Source organism: Artemia franciscana, chromosome 16, assembly GCF_032884065.1.
Source record: "Artemia franciscana chromosome 16, ASM3288406v1, whole genome shotgun sequence".
In the NCBI taxonomy this organism is placed as follows: Eukaryota; Metazoa; Arthropoda; class Branchiopoda; order Anostraca; family Artemiidae; genus Artemia; species Artemia franciscana.
Genome location: NC_088878.1, coordinates 2609606 through 2628200, shown reverse-complemented (window position 1 = coordinate 2628200; position 18595 = coordinate 2609606). Strand labels below are relative to the sequence as shown.

Sequence of the window (18595 nt, the reverse complement as noted above, 5' to 3'; positions counted from 1 at the left end):
TTTAGTTTATGTTTTTGTGTTTTTTTTTGCTCTGTCATTATTTTTAAATAAAAGTTGGAAGAGGGATAAATCCTTTTATTATACAGTGATAATAACATTCACAAAATATACTAGATATTTTGTCTAATAAAAGGAGTTATCCCTTTTTGAACTTTTGTTTGTTGTCAAATAAGGCAGTTCGTCTTCGAAACTACCTACGTCATTATTTCTGTTAATTTGACAGGTTATCAGAAAATTAATTAATTCAATTCTGGCATGATGAATCAACAGATCTGATTCTAATAAATCTGATGATATGCCTGTCATGTTGTTTTTCGGTTAAAGTGACAGCTTTAGGTGTGACGGAAAATTGTATTTTTCACCAGAAAAATAAACTTAGCAAAAAAAAGGGTTTCAAGAACATTTAAATAATTTAGGTATTTTTCCACTGGAACTTTGAAATTTTTTTGTCATTCTCCTAATGCAGTTTTGAATGTAAGCGGATTCTATCAGTCTCCAATTTTAATACATTGAATGTTTTTTCTTGAGGTTGGATGTGCCTTGATGCTATAGGATCCATGTAGCATGTCTAACCATCCATGTACATTGTGATTGATTTTAATTGGAGTGACAATTATTTCAATCTCTCTTTTTTTAGTGAACACCTGCTCATGAGAAAGCCAAAATGAGCTCTCCAACACCTCAACAATTCTGTTTGCGCTGGAATAACCATTCTTCAGCCCTGTTATCTATATTTGAACAGCTTTTGCAAACAGAAATTTTCACAGATGTCACACTGGCCATTGATGGAGTCCTCTTAAAAGCTCATAAGCTTGTTTTATCTGCTTGCAGCCCCTATTTTCAGGTAAGATGACCATATACTATTATATAAAAGAGTAGTATATGTAAATGTACTCATCATGAGGTATCTAGACTATGATCCTTGAGCTTAAAATCTTAGATACAAATATTAGTAGTATATGGATTTATTAATTAAGTATAATATATATATATATATATATATATATATATATATATATATATATATATATATATATATATATATATATATATATATATATATATATATATATATATATATATATATATATATATATATATATATATATATATATATATATATATATATATATATATATATATATATATATATATATATATATATATGTATATATATATATATATATATAACCTGGCAGCTGGGAAGTATACATTCATTTTCAGAGGTGGGGGGATTTTCCACGGGTAGAACTTTCCATGAGTGAGGGAGGTTTCCAGGGGGTGAATTTTTCAGGGGAAATTTTACAATGGGGCACTTAGCCAGAATTCTTCTTATATCTTGCTTTCTCTTTGCCGACTCAATGTTATGCGTAGAGATGTTAAGGACAATCGTCCAGGGTAAATTTTCACCTGGATTGAATTGTCTAGAGAATTTATGTGTTTGGGAGGAGGGAGTTTTCCGTGGAGGTGGAGCCAGATTCCCTGGTGTTATTCACGAAACGATCAGAAATTAAATAAATAAAAGAAGTCTTTTCAACTGAAAGTAAGGAGCAACATTAAAACTTAAAACGAACAGAATTATTACGTATATGAGAGAGGTTATTACTCATCAACACCTGAATTTTGTCCCAATTCTTTAAGAACGACTCCGGTTTGTTTAATTAAAATGATAAGAAGCTTTTTTTAAAAGGGACTAAAAAAACTTTAAGTTAAAGAGCGAGGTACTGAGGAGGAGCAACCCTCCTCATATACGTAATCATTTCTGTTCATTTTTAGTTTTAATATTGCTCCCTACTTTCAATAAAAAAATTGTTTTTTTTTATTTAATAGATAGTACCTGATGAATATTTTACATATGGTAGATAAATATCTAATGTTATTGGAAATTGTATAATATTCATAAAGAGGTTTTTATTTTAATCTTATCTTCTGTATTGTATAAATATTTGATATTATAAAGTTATTACATCCATGTCTGATTGATATTGATACTTGATAATTTCAATATATTGGTTATTTAATAGTTGAATATATATAAATCGTCTAGATTAAATTCAGGGATTGGTCTGATGGATCGTCCTGTAAATCCAGGTCTAAACACAATAGTCACTAGACGAAATGTAAGCAACTTTAGTCATCAATTCTGGAGCTTCACAAGGAAAAATCTTTAGATTGCTCCAAGCTGCAATTTAAGGTAAACATGCTTTGGAGTCAGTTAACTCCTAGACAAATCTCTGATGTCCCCTTGCTCTCTTTTCATGATTTGGACACAAGCGTATCAAGGTCTTGTAGAGAAGGTCGATCCTTAACTGATAACTGAATTTTTGTGTAGATACTAGGTTTTGTGAGAGGAGTGTCAATATGCTGAAACATTGCTCAAGGTAATCAAAACATGACTATGGTGGGATGGTTCCACGGGCGTAATCTTTTTTTGGGCAGGGGGGCAACTGCCCCTTACAGACCTCGGTTGGCCCTCCAGCTGAAATTTAGCTCCTTCAAAAATCTTGTCAAAACCAAGATATGCCTGCGGAATTTAAGCATCAACAGAAACGGACCTTTGTAGTACTATAAAGTATCTTTATAGTACCCTACTATATAATACTTTCATGTTACAAGCGACTCATTTTTCAGTTTTATTGTAATTTTCCCTTGATTTGGGAAAATTGGCTTCAACTTCCCCCCCCCCCAGGATTTGACGAAATTACGCCACTGGATGGTTCACTCAAACTGAGCATTCCAGTCCAGTCATACTGCTAACAAAAAAGCTTTTCTGGCAAGAAAACAAATATGAGATCTTTTCCTCAGTAGCGAAAACATTCCAGACTTTTCAAACAGTTCGTGGTAACGAACTGTAGTAAGGAGCGACCCGGCTCTATAACTCTAAATAGATATTCAAACAGTATATTATAATAGATATTCACTCCAGACTTTTCAAACAGTTCGTGGTAACGAACTGTAGTAAGGAGCGACCCGGCTCTGTAATCCTAATAGTAACCAAAACTCTAAAAAATGGAATTTTGATATCAATAGCTACATCATAAGAATTGCATTTTAATGCTGATTTTAAATATATAAGTTTCATCAAGTTTAGTCCTACCCATAAAAAGTTACGAGCCTGAGAAAATTTGCGTTATTTTAGAAAATAGGGGGAAACACCCCCAAAAAGTCATAGAATCTTAACGAAAATCACACAATCAGATTCAGCGTATCAGAGAACCCTACTGTAGAAGTTTCAAGCTTCTATCTACAAAAATGGGAAATTTTGTATTTTTTGCCAGAAGGCAGATCACGGATGCGTGTTTGTTTGTTTGTTTGTTTGTTTTTTTTTTTTGTTTTTTTTTTCCAGGGGTGATCGTATCGACCCAGTTGTCCTAGAATGTTGCGAGAGGGCTCATTCTAACTGAAATGAAAAGTTCTAGTGCCCTTTTTAAGTGACCAAAAAATGGAGGGCACCTAGGCCCCCTCCCACGCTAATTATTTTCCCAAAGTCAACGGATCAAAATTCTGAGATAGCCATTTTATTCAGCGTAGTCGAAAAACCTTATAACTATGTCTTTGGGGACGACTTACTACCCGACAGTCCCAGTGGGAGGGGCTACAAGTTACAAACTTTGACCAGGGCTTACATATAGTAATGGTTATTGGAAAGTGTACTGGCGTTTTCAGGAGGAATTTCTGGTTGGGGGGAGGGGTTGAGAAGAGAGGGATATGCTGGGGGAACTTTGCATCGAGAAATTTGTCATGGGAGAAGAAAATTTCCATGAACGGAGCGCAGGATTTACTAGCATTATTTAAAAAAAAACCAATGAAAAATTAAATATGAAAAGTTTTTTTCAGCTGGAAGTAAGGAGCAGCATTAAAACTTAAAACGAACAGAAATTATTACCCATATGAGGGGCTCACCTCCTCCTAGTACCTCGCTCATTACGCTAAAGTATTTTTAGTAATTTCAACTATTTATCCTACGGCTTTTGTGATTCAGGGGTCTTTCTTCATGAATCGGGACAAAATTTAAGCTTTAGTGTAAAGAGCGAGGTACTGACGAGGGGGCGAACCCCCTCATATATGTAATAAAAACATGAGAATACAAAAGTTCTTTACGTAAGCTAATTTATAAGTTACGTATGTCTTTTAGTAATAAAAAGATTCGTAAAAAATGAAAAGTTCTAGTTGCCTTTTTAATTAACCAAAAAATCGGAGGGCAACTAGGCTTCCTCCCCTCGCTCTTTTTTTCTCAAAATCATTCGATCAAAATTATGAGAAAGCCATTTATCCAAAAAAAAAAAAAAAAAAAAATGCAAATTTCGTTTAAATATTCCTCTGCGGAGAGCCAAAATCAAAATATGTATTGATTCCAAAAACGTTCAGAAATTAAATAAAAAAACAAGTTTTTTTTAACTGAAAGTAAGGAGCGACATTAAAACTCAAAATGAACAGAAATTACTTCGTATATGAAAAGGGCTACTTCCTCATCAACGCCCCGCTCTTTACGCTAAAGTTTTTTACTGTTTTAAAAAGAAGAGTTGAGAGAAAGAGTCAAACTTTAGCGTAAAGCGCGGGGGCGTTGATGAGGAAGCAGCCCCTTTCATATACGAAGTAATTTCTGTTCGTTTTAAGTTTTAATGTCGCTCCTTACTTTCAGTTAAAAAAAACTTGTTTTTTTTTATTTAATGCTCCTATTAAGTCAAATAGGGTTGCCACCTTTAGCACGAAAGTGTTATTTTAACACTATTTTATGTGTAGCATTGTATTACGTGATCAGGGTTGCTAGCACAAGAGTGCCGTTTTAGCACTATTACAGTCAATTTTTGAATATAGCACCAGAAACTGGTGTTTAGCATGCAGATTTGGGCAATTGTAGCATTTTAAGAACTAACCATGGGAGAAATTTATTAAATTAAGGAGGCGCTATGATGTTTTAGATTAAATCGAAAGTTGTTCTGAATCAATTCTAAGATATTCAATGTCCCATGAAATTAAAAATAAGCTGCAAGGTTTATTGAATAAACAATAAAACTTTGAAAGATCAGAAATTAACTCATATAAAGATAGTAAAAATAGTAGTAGCTGAACTTTTTTTTAGTTTCCTGAGGTGATCTAAATTGGATCACTTAACTAAGGATGCCCTAGGATGTTCTAAATTAAATCTAAGATGTTTAATGAAATTAAAAAAAGCTTCAAGGTTTATTGATAAAAAGTAAAACTTGAAAGAACAAAAATTAACTCACATAAAGATAGTAAAAATAGTACTAGCGGAATTCTATTATGTTTACTAGGCCACTATTTTTCAATTTTTCCAGGGTTAGGGCACTTCAGACCAATATCAGGAGGAGAATCTCGTCACTCCTCCCTGCTTCAGTTTTGTAAATTTCTTATCCATATCCCCTGTTTTTACTTCCTTATCTACCCGCTTCTCTCCTTTCCTTTGCCATTCCTCCACATATATTATTTGTATTGAGTTCTATCTGCTCAGTTAACTGGGTTGAGTTTTCTGTTTTGAGGTTACTGGATTGGAATGTTGATGTTGAGTTTATTGTATTGACTGTCTATATTGATTTTTTTTGTTAAATTTGGTATATGAATTGCCTCTGTGTAGTTTTTTTTTGCATTGTACTGTCTATATTGAGATTCCGCGATTGAGTGGATTAGAATGCTGTCAATGTTGAGTGAACTTGGTTGAGTTTTTGATGTTCATTGCCTGTTTTCACTGTGTATAGGAATCCTGGGTTCAGCTATCGTTCTCGAGCAGTTGTTTTGAAGCAGTGCATCTGCTATCCTCGAACTTTCCCAGGGTTTGTCCCAGTTTTTGGGTTCTCTGAAATTGCCCTCCAAAATTAACGTTAATAACGATTTGTGGATCATATTAACATTAGCGCAATTACAAACGGTCATTTTCAAAGAAATTATGAATAACCATTTTCATTTGAAACATTTGGGGATGGTGGAAGCGCTGGTTTGGAGTTTCCTGTATTGAGTTGTGTCGTTGGTGTTGTTTTCTTTTTGAATTTGACTGGTTTGCATTGTTTATGTTGAGTTTACTGGTGAAGGTAAAAGGGAGCTTGGGCTTTACCAAGGGTTGTTAGACTATGGGGATTATCAATTGAGTAATGATTATGATCTAAAGTAGGTGTCATCTATTCCACTTTTTGATCAGTGTCAGGAGCCATTTTGTGAATTATACTAGTTTGAAAGGGATTCGACACAACCTAGTGGATAACGGAGGATATCAATGTGAACCATTAAGTGTCAAAATATTAGAATATCAATCAAGATAGAGTTCAACTAACTGCCACATGTCTCCCTTTCTACTTAAGGTATTTGTTAAGTGATTTATATGTCAAGAAATATCCTCAGAGTTATCCTGGTTTGGAAGAGATGTTACATATTGTTATTGGAAAGGCTAGGGAGAAAAGATGTCTTTGGTTTCTAAGCACTTAGAGCTCACTTGATATACTGAATATCAGTCCTAAATTTGTTGGGGTTTCAATAAAGTTTACTATGTCCACAGGTCCACATCGAGTAGGGGCGAGGACTGATTGGATTTTTTGCAGTGGTCTCTCTATATATTAAATGTTTAAATAGAATTCAACTTAAGTATATATGTGTACATATAAATGTAAATGTACCAAATATCAAATAACAAAATACATTAATAATTCTCATCCAGCAATGCGAACTTCAAATAAATATATTTTTAATTATTTGAGCAATTCATAATTTTTCCGTTATCAAAGCAATTTACTTTAAATTTGGAATTGTTTTTGTTAATTTTGATGGTAAAGCGATGCCTTTTCAAATACTGGGTCTGTTGGACCAAATCGCTCCAATCGCCCTTTATCCAGCCCTGTCCGGCCCTTTCAAATACGGGGCCCGATTTGCCCCAATCATCTTAATTGGTCTTTATCTGGCCCTTTCAATTACTGGGCCCAATCACCCTTTATCCGGCCCTGTCCAGCCCTTTATCCGGTCCTATCAAGTACATGGCTCAATTGCTCCAATCGCCCTTTATCCCACCCTTTCAAATACTGGGTCTGATCGGGTCCAATCGCCCTTTATCCGGCCCTGTATGTCCATCTCTCAACTAAATGTATCTACAAAGAGTGAGTTTGAATATCACGGACCATTCATCAGGTAGTCCATGTTTTTAAAGGGATATAACATGTCTTGTAGACGAGGCTACGTGGGCTAATGCCCTGTTGCTTCTCTTTTTGCCCTCCAGATATACAGATTGTCAATTCGATTTTTATTAGTTTAAATTTTTCCAGCTGTGTACTAATGTATTTATGAAGAGTAAATGAGAGTGTGGGTGTCACGGATGATTCCTTAAAACATCCCTATTCAAAGGAACTAAAACATGTTTGTATAGCCGAGACTAGGGGAAAGGACTTATGATATCAAAAATATGCAACAACTCTACGTAGGGAAGGTTTGGGAGAAGAGCCTTCAGGACTACTAGTTATACAGATTAACAATCTTGAAATGACTCTGATCTTAACAAGGTGTCCCATCTTTCTACTGTGTGTGTTTATTAAGCCTTCTTTTTCAAATGGTCTATGACAGGCAGCACAGTTGCCCTGCCTAAATAAAGAGTGATGTAGCTTCAATGTATTATTATTATTTTTCGCCGGGCCACTTTTTATGGAAGGAGTGGTCGTAGAAATTATAGATGGGGCTCACTTGGTTGGAAATTGAAAGTCCTAGTGCCCTATTTAAGAGTGAAATGGGATTGGAGGGCAACCAGCCGTCCCCCACGCTCTTGTTAGCTGTTCCATCAACCCCCAAAGATACTTGAGCAAAATTTTGACATAGCTTCTTTATTCACAGTAGTCAAAAGGCCCAATGACTATGCCTCCGGAGATAACATGACCCCGACAGTCCCTGTGGCAAGGGCTGAAAGTTGTGCAAGTTGCTCATTTTATATATTTAGATTTTATTGTTTAGGAAGGGGGACCATGTTTGGTTGTCCGAGAAGGCTAAGGGTATTGGTGTCTGAAGGGCGCGGGGGTAATATCTTAAGGACAGCTAAGGATAATAAGTTGAAAGTTGTAGCATTTTATTGCTAAGGGTATAAGGTATTAGTGTTAATAAATCGGAAGTTGCTGAAACTTCCAGGAATGAATATCATTATAGTCACATTTTAAAGTGTCAGTCTACTTTCGTTAGTTCTTTTGAGCAATCTTAGTTATTAAGGTCTTAGTTATGCTTTCTTTTTTTGTTGTTATTATTGATATTTAACGAAAAAAACCCTCTTAAAATAAAAATTATTTCAGGGAAGGCGCATTTCAGGGAAGTCCTATTTTCCTTGCGGTAATATCTCTTGATTTCAGATTTGACTTTATTATTCACTGCAATGTCTTGTCGTTTTTGGCCTTATTTATTAATTGACAGAGATACGTGTATATATTAAGATTGAAATTTAATTTCACTTCATTTTTGTGCGTCTTTGGTTTGATGTAGCTTTTTACTTTTCTTTGGAAAACTTCTTTTTAGAATTTTTTTTCAAGTTAATTCACTTATTTGGTGCTCTTGCCTCTTCGGCGTTTTACAAAATAAAGTTCCCTGAAGTACATTTCGTCCAATCTGACGAAAAGGACCTTCTCAATAGTTTTGTCCAATATAAGTTTCTGTGCACAGAGGGACGCTGGAAATCCAAGTTTGTTTGGTTAGGGAACAAGGGTACCGTGTTTCGGGTTTTATTATCTAATGATCCCCTTTGAATTTTATGCAATCACATATTCTGTGTTATCGTCCAGTTATATGGATTTTCTATTTATAGGATTTTCTTTTAATTTATATGGATTTTCTTGGATGTCGATTTTTTCTTCTTTTCTTAAACCAGTTTCCAACACCTAGTATAAAGCCATAAATATTATCCAGGAAGTAAATAGTTCAGCAACTAAATCGTTACTATATGTTGGAAAACATTATCTTCTTTCCTTTGCATCTTTCACTTTCACTCGGTTCCACGGGGATACTCCCTGGCCCCTTAGATTTACTTCATTCTTTGTATCTGATCAGTCGAATTATGAGCTTCATGACCCTTAAAATTCTGAAATTTCGTAAACCACCAACAGCAAGATCTGATTTTAATCCTTCTGTCGCGTGTCATTTTATAAGGTATGAAATGATTCCTTCCTGATTCGGCTCGAGAATGCCATTTGTTTGGCACCTTTAAAAGACTTGTGAAATATATTAATAAGTAAAACTATTAATAAATAATACTATTATAATAATGATAAATCTCCGAAGTCGGGAGGCCTTTATCAACGGAAAAGAGAAACAATCTAGTATAAAATAAACAAAACATATAAAGAGAAGTGGTGTTTTCAAAAATTTTTTTTGTTTTTCATTTTTTTCTTTTTTCTTTTCTTTTTCTTCTTTTTGCGCAGGAATGATTGTAGTCTATTTAATCCATTTTATTTAATTTATTCATTTTAAGTGAGTAATTTTTTTATATCTTTTTCTCTCTTTTATTTTAGTTCCTAATTGAAAGGTATAGATTTCCCCCTCTTTTACTGGTCTGAAAGCAAATTGGGTGCTTTGCACCATGTATTTTTTGTATGATCGATTAATTATGAGTCAATCTCGTCTTACATTATAAAGAAGTATTGTCTTTGCATGCCTACAGATTTATATTGACAGGTCTTTGTCATGTTTACAGTCAAATGATTAAGAATTATTTTTGGTATGACCCCTAGGAAACATAAATTCATATATAATTACTGTTTTACATATGTGGGCAAATTTACCTGAATTTTTACTCACAACTGGACAAACTTTTTATATATCGAGTATTAAACTAAACAAAATTGGCATCTTGTTGTTCCATAATATCGCGAATTGTTATTCTGAGGTGCTTTCCTTGGGATAGACGGAACTGAACTGAAATTCCTTCGGAAAGACTGAACTGAGCCGGAATTCCTTCAGAAAGACTGAACTGAACCGGAATTCCTTCGGAAAGACTGAAGTAAACCTTCGTCCATCAAAGTGAATCTCCATTTAACTCAAATCCCTTGCATCGAAACCCCTGTTTAATTCAAGCCTTTCGCAACTTAACCCTCATTCAACTCAAACCTCGTGCAATCCAACACTCATTTAACTCAACCTCATTTACTTCTACCGCTGTTTCACTCAATGCCTGCTTAAGCAACTCAACCTAACCTGAGGATTGAATTGCACGGGGTTTGAGTTAAATGACGTAAAACTATTATAAAATTACTCTCCAGTAGGAAAAGTAACATGCCTTATAATTTTGTCCCAACTCCTTTCTTTTTAAGCCTGACTTCGCCTTGCCAGGTTTCACATTACTCTCCTTGACGGGGATTTCCAACGCAGCCAGGGGTGGTATTCGGAGACCTATCAGTGAGTGAGAAAAAAACAACTGATTTTTGTTCTATTTCCTTTTTTAATTTGATAACTTAATGCCATGGACGAATTCAGACTTCTTTACCTGAGATAATGGTAAGGAGATCCATCTCACCTATGTGAGGTCCGTAATTATTTCGAATTAAATCCTTTATTATAAGCATCTCTTACATTGTTCACGACCGCTCAAATTTGTGTCATGATAAATAAAACTAAACCATTGTAATAATGATAAAACTCCGAATATTTCGGCTTCTAGTCGGGAGGTCTTTATCAACGGAAAAAAGAAACAATTTAGTATAAAATAAACAAAACATATAAAGAAATGTAATTTTTCAAAAAAGAAACTATGACTGTAGGTTCTATGACTATCTTACATCTATGACTGTCTACCTTAGTTATTCTGCCCTTAGGAATGACGCATGGAGGAATAATAGATAGACTTATCTATTAATAATATGAAAAAAACTTCGTTTTCTTAAAGAGTTAAAGAGGCTGCGTCCCAAAGTCGAACCTTAAAACGTACAGGAATTAGAAGAGGCAGTTGGGGGGCTGCCGCCCCCCAAACCCCCAGCTTTTAAAGACTCTTTTGTACAGGTTTTTTTTTTGGGGGGGGGGACTTCATTGTTACTAATTACTAGTTTCGGTGCAATGGTTCTCCTGTCCTCTTGTGTTTAACATTTTTCGAAGTTATTCCATTATTCATTCATTTCAATTTTTTGTTAATTAAAAGAGGGCCTTTCCGAAGCCAAGAGCTGGGGGTTAGCAAAAAAACAAAAAACCTGTACAAAAGAGTCTTTAAAAGCTGGGGGTTTGGGGGGCGGCAGCCCCCCAACTGCCTCTTCTAATTCCTGTACGTTTTAAGGTTCGACTTTGGGACGCAGCCTCTTTAACTCTTTAAGAAAACGAAGTTTTTTTCATATTATTTCTGTACGTTTTTCTACAATCCATGGTGGATGTAATTTAATAATTCCTGTACTCCTCGTACAGGAATTAGGAGAGGAACTTGGGTGGCTGCCGCCCCCCCCCGCTTTTAAATCATTGTATAAAATAGAAAAAAAATAGATAGAATGACCGAAATGTTTCTTTTGCTCATAAGAAGCTAATATTCTGTTATCTCTCAAATGATAAGCTGTCCAGGTGTTATCAAAAAATTTTCTGGAATGGAGCTGGATTTTTATGATGCTTGCAGTCATTCTCGCCGTGCCGAGCTGATTATTTTGATGTACTTGAATGTTGATATTCGTAACTTTTAAGAATTTCAAAAATTAACATGGGACTATTAGACTATTAGGACTATAAGAAGACTATTAGGAGAGGCAAACCCCCCGCTTTTAAAGACTCTTTTGTACAGGTTTAATTTTTTTTCATATTAATTCTGTACGTTTTTCTATAATCCATGGTGGATGTAATTTAATAATTCCTGTACTCCTCGTACAGGAATTAGGAGAGGAACCCCCCCCCCCCGCTTTTAGATCATTGTATAAAATAGAAAAAAAAATAGATAGAATGACCGAAATGTTTCTTTTGCTCATAAGAAGCTAATATTCTGTTATCTCTCAAATGATAAGCTGTCCAGGTGTTATCAAAATTTTTTTGATGTTGTGAAAAAAAACTGCCCGTAAGGGACTTGAGCCCTTGACCCGAGGATTAAAAGTCTCAGGCTCTACCATCTGAGCTAATAACTTGCATGTGTGTAAATATAACTTCTCAATAGCTTTTAAAAATTTCAAATTAACATGGGCTCTTATGGAGAGAAATCCGTTAATTTAAATAGCTAATGGGTGGTTTCTGGAAAACAGGGAAGGAGTTATCGGATCAAGCTGAAATTTCGCGGATAAGCTCCTGGGCCGTAGGGGACCTTAACTTGTGAATTTCAGCCCGATCGGACAACGTTGAAAGGGGTGGGGGGGGGGGGGGGTTGGAGGGTCGAAACTTTCGGGGGGTTAAGATTTTCCTACGAAACTTTCATGGGCACTTACTCGGAGAATTCCGCATCGAATGAGTCTTCGTACACCCAGATCCGATGTCGGATGTGACCTGTAGGCGTCTAGAAAAAAAAAGTAAATGAATTTTAAGTGGCTATGCGTGGTTTCTGGAAAACAGGGAAGGAGTTATCGGATCAAGCTGAAATTTCGCGGATAAGCTCCTGGGCCCTAGGGGACCTTAACTTGTGAATTTCAGCCCGATCGGACAACGTTAAAGGGGGGCTTGGGTTGACAGGTCGAAACTTTCGGCCAGATTTTCCCCATGAAGAAAAAGTTGGAGGGGGATGAAATTTTGCAGGTTTCTTAGTTGGAGCTCGGGCTACGAAATGCATCCCTCCCCATCCGTCTGCGACCACTGGAACCGAAGATCGCTTAACATTGTCGTGTGTCGCCTCTTTATAGAGGCACGAGTGTGCCTCCTTGACAAATGAACTAACATCATTTTATACAATTGTAATAGGGGGGTTAATGCCAAATTTGCCTCTCACTCAATCTGACTTTCTGTCTTGGCTTTATCTACAATGTAGCCACGGCTTGATGCCCACAACTGTTCGATTTTAATTCAATTTAATTTCATTCATTCTAATTTAATTACTCTCACCTATGTGAGGTCAGTAATTATTTGGAATTAAATCCTTGATAATAAGCATCTCTCATATTGTTCACGGCCTCTCCCATTTGTGTCATGATAAATAAAACTAAACTATTGTAATAATGATAAAACTCCGAATATTTCGGCTTCTAGTCGGGAGGCCTTTATCAACGGAAAAAAGAAACAATCTAGTATAAGATAAACAAAACATGTAAAAAAATGTGTTTTTTCCAAAAAGAAACTATGACTGTAGGTTCTATGACTATCTTACTTCTTTGACTATCTACCTTAGTTCTTCTGCCCTAGGAATGACACATGGATGGATAATAGATAGACTTATCTATTAACAAATGAATTAACATCATTTTTATACAATCCTAATAAGGGGGTTAATGCCAGGTTTGCCTCTCACTCAATCTGACTTTCTGTCTTGGCTTTTTCTACTATTAGCCATGACTTGATGCCCACAACCATTCGATTTTAATTTAATTTCATTCTTTTTAGTTTAATTGTTCTCATCTATGTGAGGTCCGTGATAATTTGGAATTAAATCCTTGATTATAAGAATCTCTCACATCGTTCACTGCTTCTGTGTAATGATAAACCTTCAAACCTCTTTTGGAACTCAAATAGGCGAATGCAAATCTTTCTCCATTATGCCGAGTGTTGGAAGAAAGGTTTAACTTCTGACCGCCAAGACTTACAGTCCAGGAAAAGGAGATTTGAAGGCGACTCTGCTCAATTGTACCCGACCTTTATCAACAGAATTTTGATAACAATAGATACATTTAAAAAATGGAATTTTTATATTAACTCCAAGTATATAAATTTCATTCAGTTTAATGATACCCATCTAAAGCTACGAACTTCAGAAAATTTGCCCAATTTTCGAAAAAGGGGTAAACATCCCCAAAAAGCCAAGTGATCTTAATGAAAATGACACCATAAGATTCAGCATATCAGAGAACCCTGGTGTAGAGGTCTCAAGCTCCTGACTGCAAAAAAGTGGTATTTTGAAAAAAAAATGTCGGAAGAAAGATCATGGATGCGTGTTTATTTGTTTATGTTTTTTTTTTCTCCCAGAGGGATCGAATTGAACCAGTCATTCTAGAAGATCGGGAGAGGGCTCATTTGATCAGAAATCAACAGTTCTGGTGCCCTTTTTAAGTGTCCAAAAAGATTGAAGTGCAACTATCCCCCCTTCCAGACTCTTTTACCCTCAAAGACATCTGATCGACATTTCAAGATAGCCACTTTGTTCAACATAGTTTAAATGTCCATTAAATATGCTTCTGGGATGATTTGACCCCCCCTATTCCTTGGGGAAATGACTAAGTTAGCAATTTGTCCATTGTTCACATATAGTATATGTTACTGGGAAAGATATGCGGCATTTTTAGGTAAGGGTATTTTCTGTGGTGGGGATTTTCTACGGGGATAATTTCCTGCAGGGAAGAAAATTTCCGGCGGATATTTTGTGTGGGGGGAGTGAATCTCTTGGCATGATTTGAAAAACCGTCAGACATTCAATTATAAAAAATAAGTTTTTCGACTGAAAATAAGAAGCAACAATAAAACTTAAAGCAAACCGAAATTATTCCGTACATGAGGGGGGCTGCCCCTTCCCTAGCCTTCGCACTTATGCTGAAGATATTTTTTTTTTCAAAATTCTTTTTAAGAGACTGCTCAAAGACAAGAGCCGTTGAATTTGCATGATAATTATTTTTAAAGAACTTTTAAGACTTTAGCGTGAAGAGTGAGGGTTGGGGAAGGGGCATCCCTTCTAATGTACCGAGTAATTTCCGTTTGTGTAAGTTTTAATGTTGTTCCTACATTCATTTGAGAAAGAAAACTATGTTTCCTTTTTATTTAATCTGATCTATAGCTCTGTTTTACTCACCTAGAATTTATTTTTAGAAAAGACAGAAGTTGTTGATTCATCCCCTGTTCTATCGGTTTCCTTTGCTTTATCAGGCGGGAAGGTTTTTTTTTCTCATGGGATTCCCCGTGTGTGTCTGAATGATTTAAAATCTCTACGGCTTTCGAAGAGCTAATAACTAACTGCTGTTTTCTGTTATTAGTTTATATTATAGTTGTAGCTCTATTTTACTCACCCACAATTTTTTTTATTGAAAAAACAGAAGTCTGGTTTATCCTCGTTCTATCGTTTTCCTTTCCTTTATCAGGCAAAAAGTGTTTTTTTCCTCATGGGATTCCCCGTGTGTGTCTAAATGATTTGAAACCTCCACGGCTTTCAACGAGGTAATAATGAATTGTTGTTTTCTGTTATTATTCTGTTATTATTTGGTTGTTCTGGGTACCCGGCTGACTGACCATATTTCAAACAGTAGGCTGTACGAAGAATGGTGTTCAACACCGCTTTCTAGGGCTATAATGAAGGAAAGGTTGAGATGGCTAGGGCACGTTCTGTGGATGAAGGATGACAGATTGCCGAAGATTGTCCTTTTCGGTCAACTGTCTAGGGCTAAACAGAAAGCAGGTCGTCTTCGTCTGGGGTGGGAGGATATCATAAAGAAAGATTTAAAAGAAGTGGGAACTTCCTGGTAGGGTGTTAGGAGGAAGGCTTTGAATAGAATGGGATGGAGGAGGAGTGTGCGTAGCTTTGTTGGCCTCAGATGGCTTGGTGCTGCAGTGAGTTGTTAGTAGTAGTTTTAGTTTATATTGTAGTTGTAGATCTTGCCTATTGTACAAGCTTTCATTTAGTCAGCAGATCTTGAGATGAAGTATCAGTGGTATGGCTAAGATCTATTTTGGCCATGTGATTTTGTCCTGAACCCGATTTTTCCGCAATGCTTTAGCTGGACTCTATTCAACGTGTTGCAGCCATTTTGTTTTTTCTATCAAGTTCGCTTCCTTTATTTAATATTCAGTATATACAGGATAAACTAATTTTTTATTTAAAACGAAATAAAAATAAAGGGAAACGGTTATAATTTTTCAATAAGACAATAAGCAGCAAATTTTTTTTAATAATGATAAACGTCTAAATATTTGAGTTTCCTGTCGGGAAGCCTTTATCAACAGAAAGGAAAAGAAACAATCTAACATACAATAGACAAAACATATAAAGGAAGGCGGTGTAAACGCAGACGATAAAAAAACTCACATCTTGGTAGAGCCCAGTAGAAAAATTTGGCTTTTTGTATATCACAATTCCATCACTGGCAATTATTATTGTTTTAGCCAAGGTCCTTACTTTTCCCGATGTGTGGAAGTATGAATGAGAGTGTGGGTCATGTGATGTATCAGTGTTTAGAAGTAAGTGAGTTGAGATGAAGTGTATGAAAGGTATGATTTTGATTAGAGATGCTTGGTGAATGCAACGAAGGATTAATGTTTTGCAAGCGTTAAAAATTTGGGGCGATTTATCAGGCTGGTAATGGATCACAGAAGTAAATTTTTGTGATTTGTGTTTTTTTCCATTTTATTTTATGCTATGTTTATGAAATGATAATTATTTAAACGTGAATTTTTCTTATTGTTTTGTATTACCATGGCACAAGGGCTTTTAGCGCAATTAATTAAAAAAAAAACTTTCCACAAAACAAGTTTTTCAAAGAAAAGTAAAGAGCTCCATTAACCCAACAATGAAGTGAAATGAAGTCAAATAAACTTCCAAGCGTAAAACTACCAGAAATTTCTATCAATGAAGAAATGAACATAAATTACAATAAATACCCGAGTCAAACTAAAAACGCGTAAAAACTAACATCAACACGGCTGATAACCCCCATGCCTTCTCAAGACCAGAACATAATTACGCTCCAGAAAAAACGAATGACCGTGGATCGTCAGTTTAATTGACTTATACTGATATTTATTCCTTAAGGTAATAATAAATTTTGATTTACGAAAGTAAAAAGAGTGAAAATATTTAAAATGTGTTTAGTTTTCAGTAAAGCGCAAATTATGTTCTAGTCAAACAGTTCGTGGTAACGAACTGTAGTAAGGAGCGACCCGGCTCAATAGTAACCAAAACTCTAAAAAATGGAATTTTGATACCAATAGCTACATCAAAAGAATCGCATTTTAATGCTGGTTTTAAATATATAAGTTTCATCAAGTTTAGTCTTACCCATCAAAAGTTACGAGCCTGAGAAAACTTGCGTTATTTTAGAAAATAGGGGGAAACGCCCCCTAAAAGTCATAGAATCTTAACGAAAATCACACCATCAGATTCAGCGTATCAGAGAACCCTACTGTAGAAGTTTCGAGCTCCTATCTACAAAAATGTGGAATTTTGCATTTTTTGCCAGAAGGCAGATCACGGATGCGTGTTTATTTGTTTTTTTGTTTTTTTTTTTTTTTTTTTTTCCCAGGGGTGATCGTATCGACCCAGTTGTCCTAGAATGTTGCAAGAGGGCTCATTCTAACGGAAATGAAAAGTTCTAGTGCCCTTTTTAAGTGACCAAAAAAATTGGAGGGCACCTAGGCCCCCTCCACGCTAATTATTTTCCCAAAGTCAACGGATCAAAATTCTGAGATAGCCATTTTATTCAGCGTAGTCGAAAAACCCTATAACTATGTCTTTGGGGACGACATACTCCCCCACAGTCCCCGTGGGAGGGGCAACAAGTTACAAACTTTGACCTGTGCTTACATATAGTAATGGTTATTGGGAAGTATACAGGCGTTTTCAGGAGGATTTTTTTGGTTTGGGGGAGGGGTTGAGAAGAGGGGGGTATGCTGGGGGAACTTTCCTTCGAGAATTTGTAATGGGAGAAGAAAATTTCCATGAAGGGAGAGCAGGATTTACTAGCATTATTAAAAAAAAAACAATTAAAAAATAAAAGTGAAAAAGCTTTTTCAGCTGGAAGTAAGGAACAGCAATAAAACTTAAAACAAACAGAAATTATTACCCATATGAGGGGCTCACCTCCTTCTAATATCTCGCTCTTTACGCTAAAGTATTTTCGGTAATTTCAACTACTTATTCTACGGCTTTTGTGATTCAGGGGGTCATTCTTAATGAATTGGGATAAAATTTAAGCTTTAGTGTAAAGAGCGAGGTACTGACGATGGGGCGAATCCCCTCATATATGTAATAAAAACATGAGAATACAAAAGTTCTTTACGTAAGCTAATTTATAAGTTACGTAAATCTTTTACCAATAAAAAGATTCGTAAAAAATTAAAAGTTCTAGTTGCCTTTTTAATTAACCAAAAAATCGGGGGGCAACTAGGCTTCGTCCCCCGCTCTTTTTTTCTCAAAATCATTCGATCAAAATTATGAGAAAGCCATTGAGCCAAAAAAAAATATGCAAATTTCGTTTTGATTATTCCTCTGCGGAGAGCCAAAATCAAAACATGCATTGATTCAAAAACGTTCAGAAATTAAATAAAAAAAACAAGTTTTTTCAACTGAAAGTAAGGAGTGACATCAAAACTTAAAACGCACAGAAATTACTTCGTATATGAAAGAGGCTGCTTCCTCATCAACGCCCCGCTCTTTACGCTAAAGTTTTTTACTGTTTTAGAAAGAAGAATTGAGAGATAGAGTCAAACTTTAGCGTAAAGAGCGGGGCGTGGATGAGGAAGCAGCCTCTTTCATATACGAAGTAATTTCTGTGCGTTTTAAGTTTTGATGTCACTCCTTACTTTCAGTTGAAAAAACTTGTTTTTTTTTATT

General features: G+C 35.5%; 1 protein-coding gene across 3 annotated transcripts in view; it reads left to right on the top strand.

Moving 5' to 3' along the window:
- Positions 1 to 18595, top strand: part of LOC136036898 (protein tramtrack, alpha isoform-like) — a 96034-nt gene that overhangs the window by 4595 nt on the left and 72844 nt on the right. For all 3 annotated transcript variants that reach the window (XM_065719275.1, XM_065719273.1, XM_065719274.1), the window contains exon 2: positions 638 to 844. In XM_065719275.1, the coding sequence (XP_065575347.1) occupies positions 665 to 844 (180 nt within the window). In that variant the 5' untranslated portion in view covers positions 638 to 664. The remainder of the gene's footprint in view (positions 1 to 637; positions 845 to 18595) is intronic.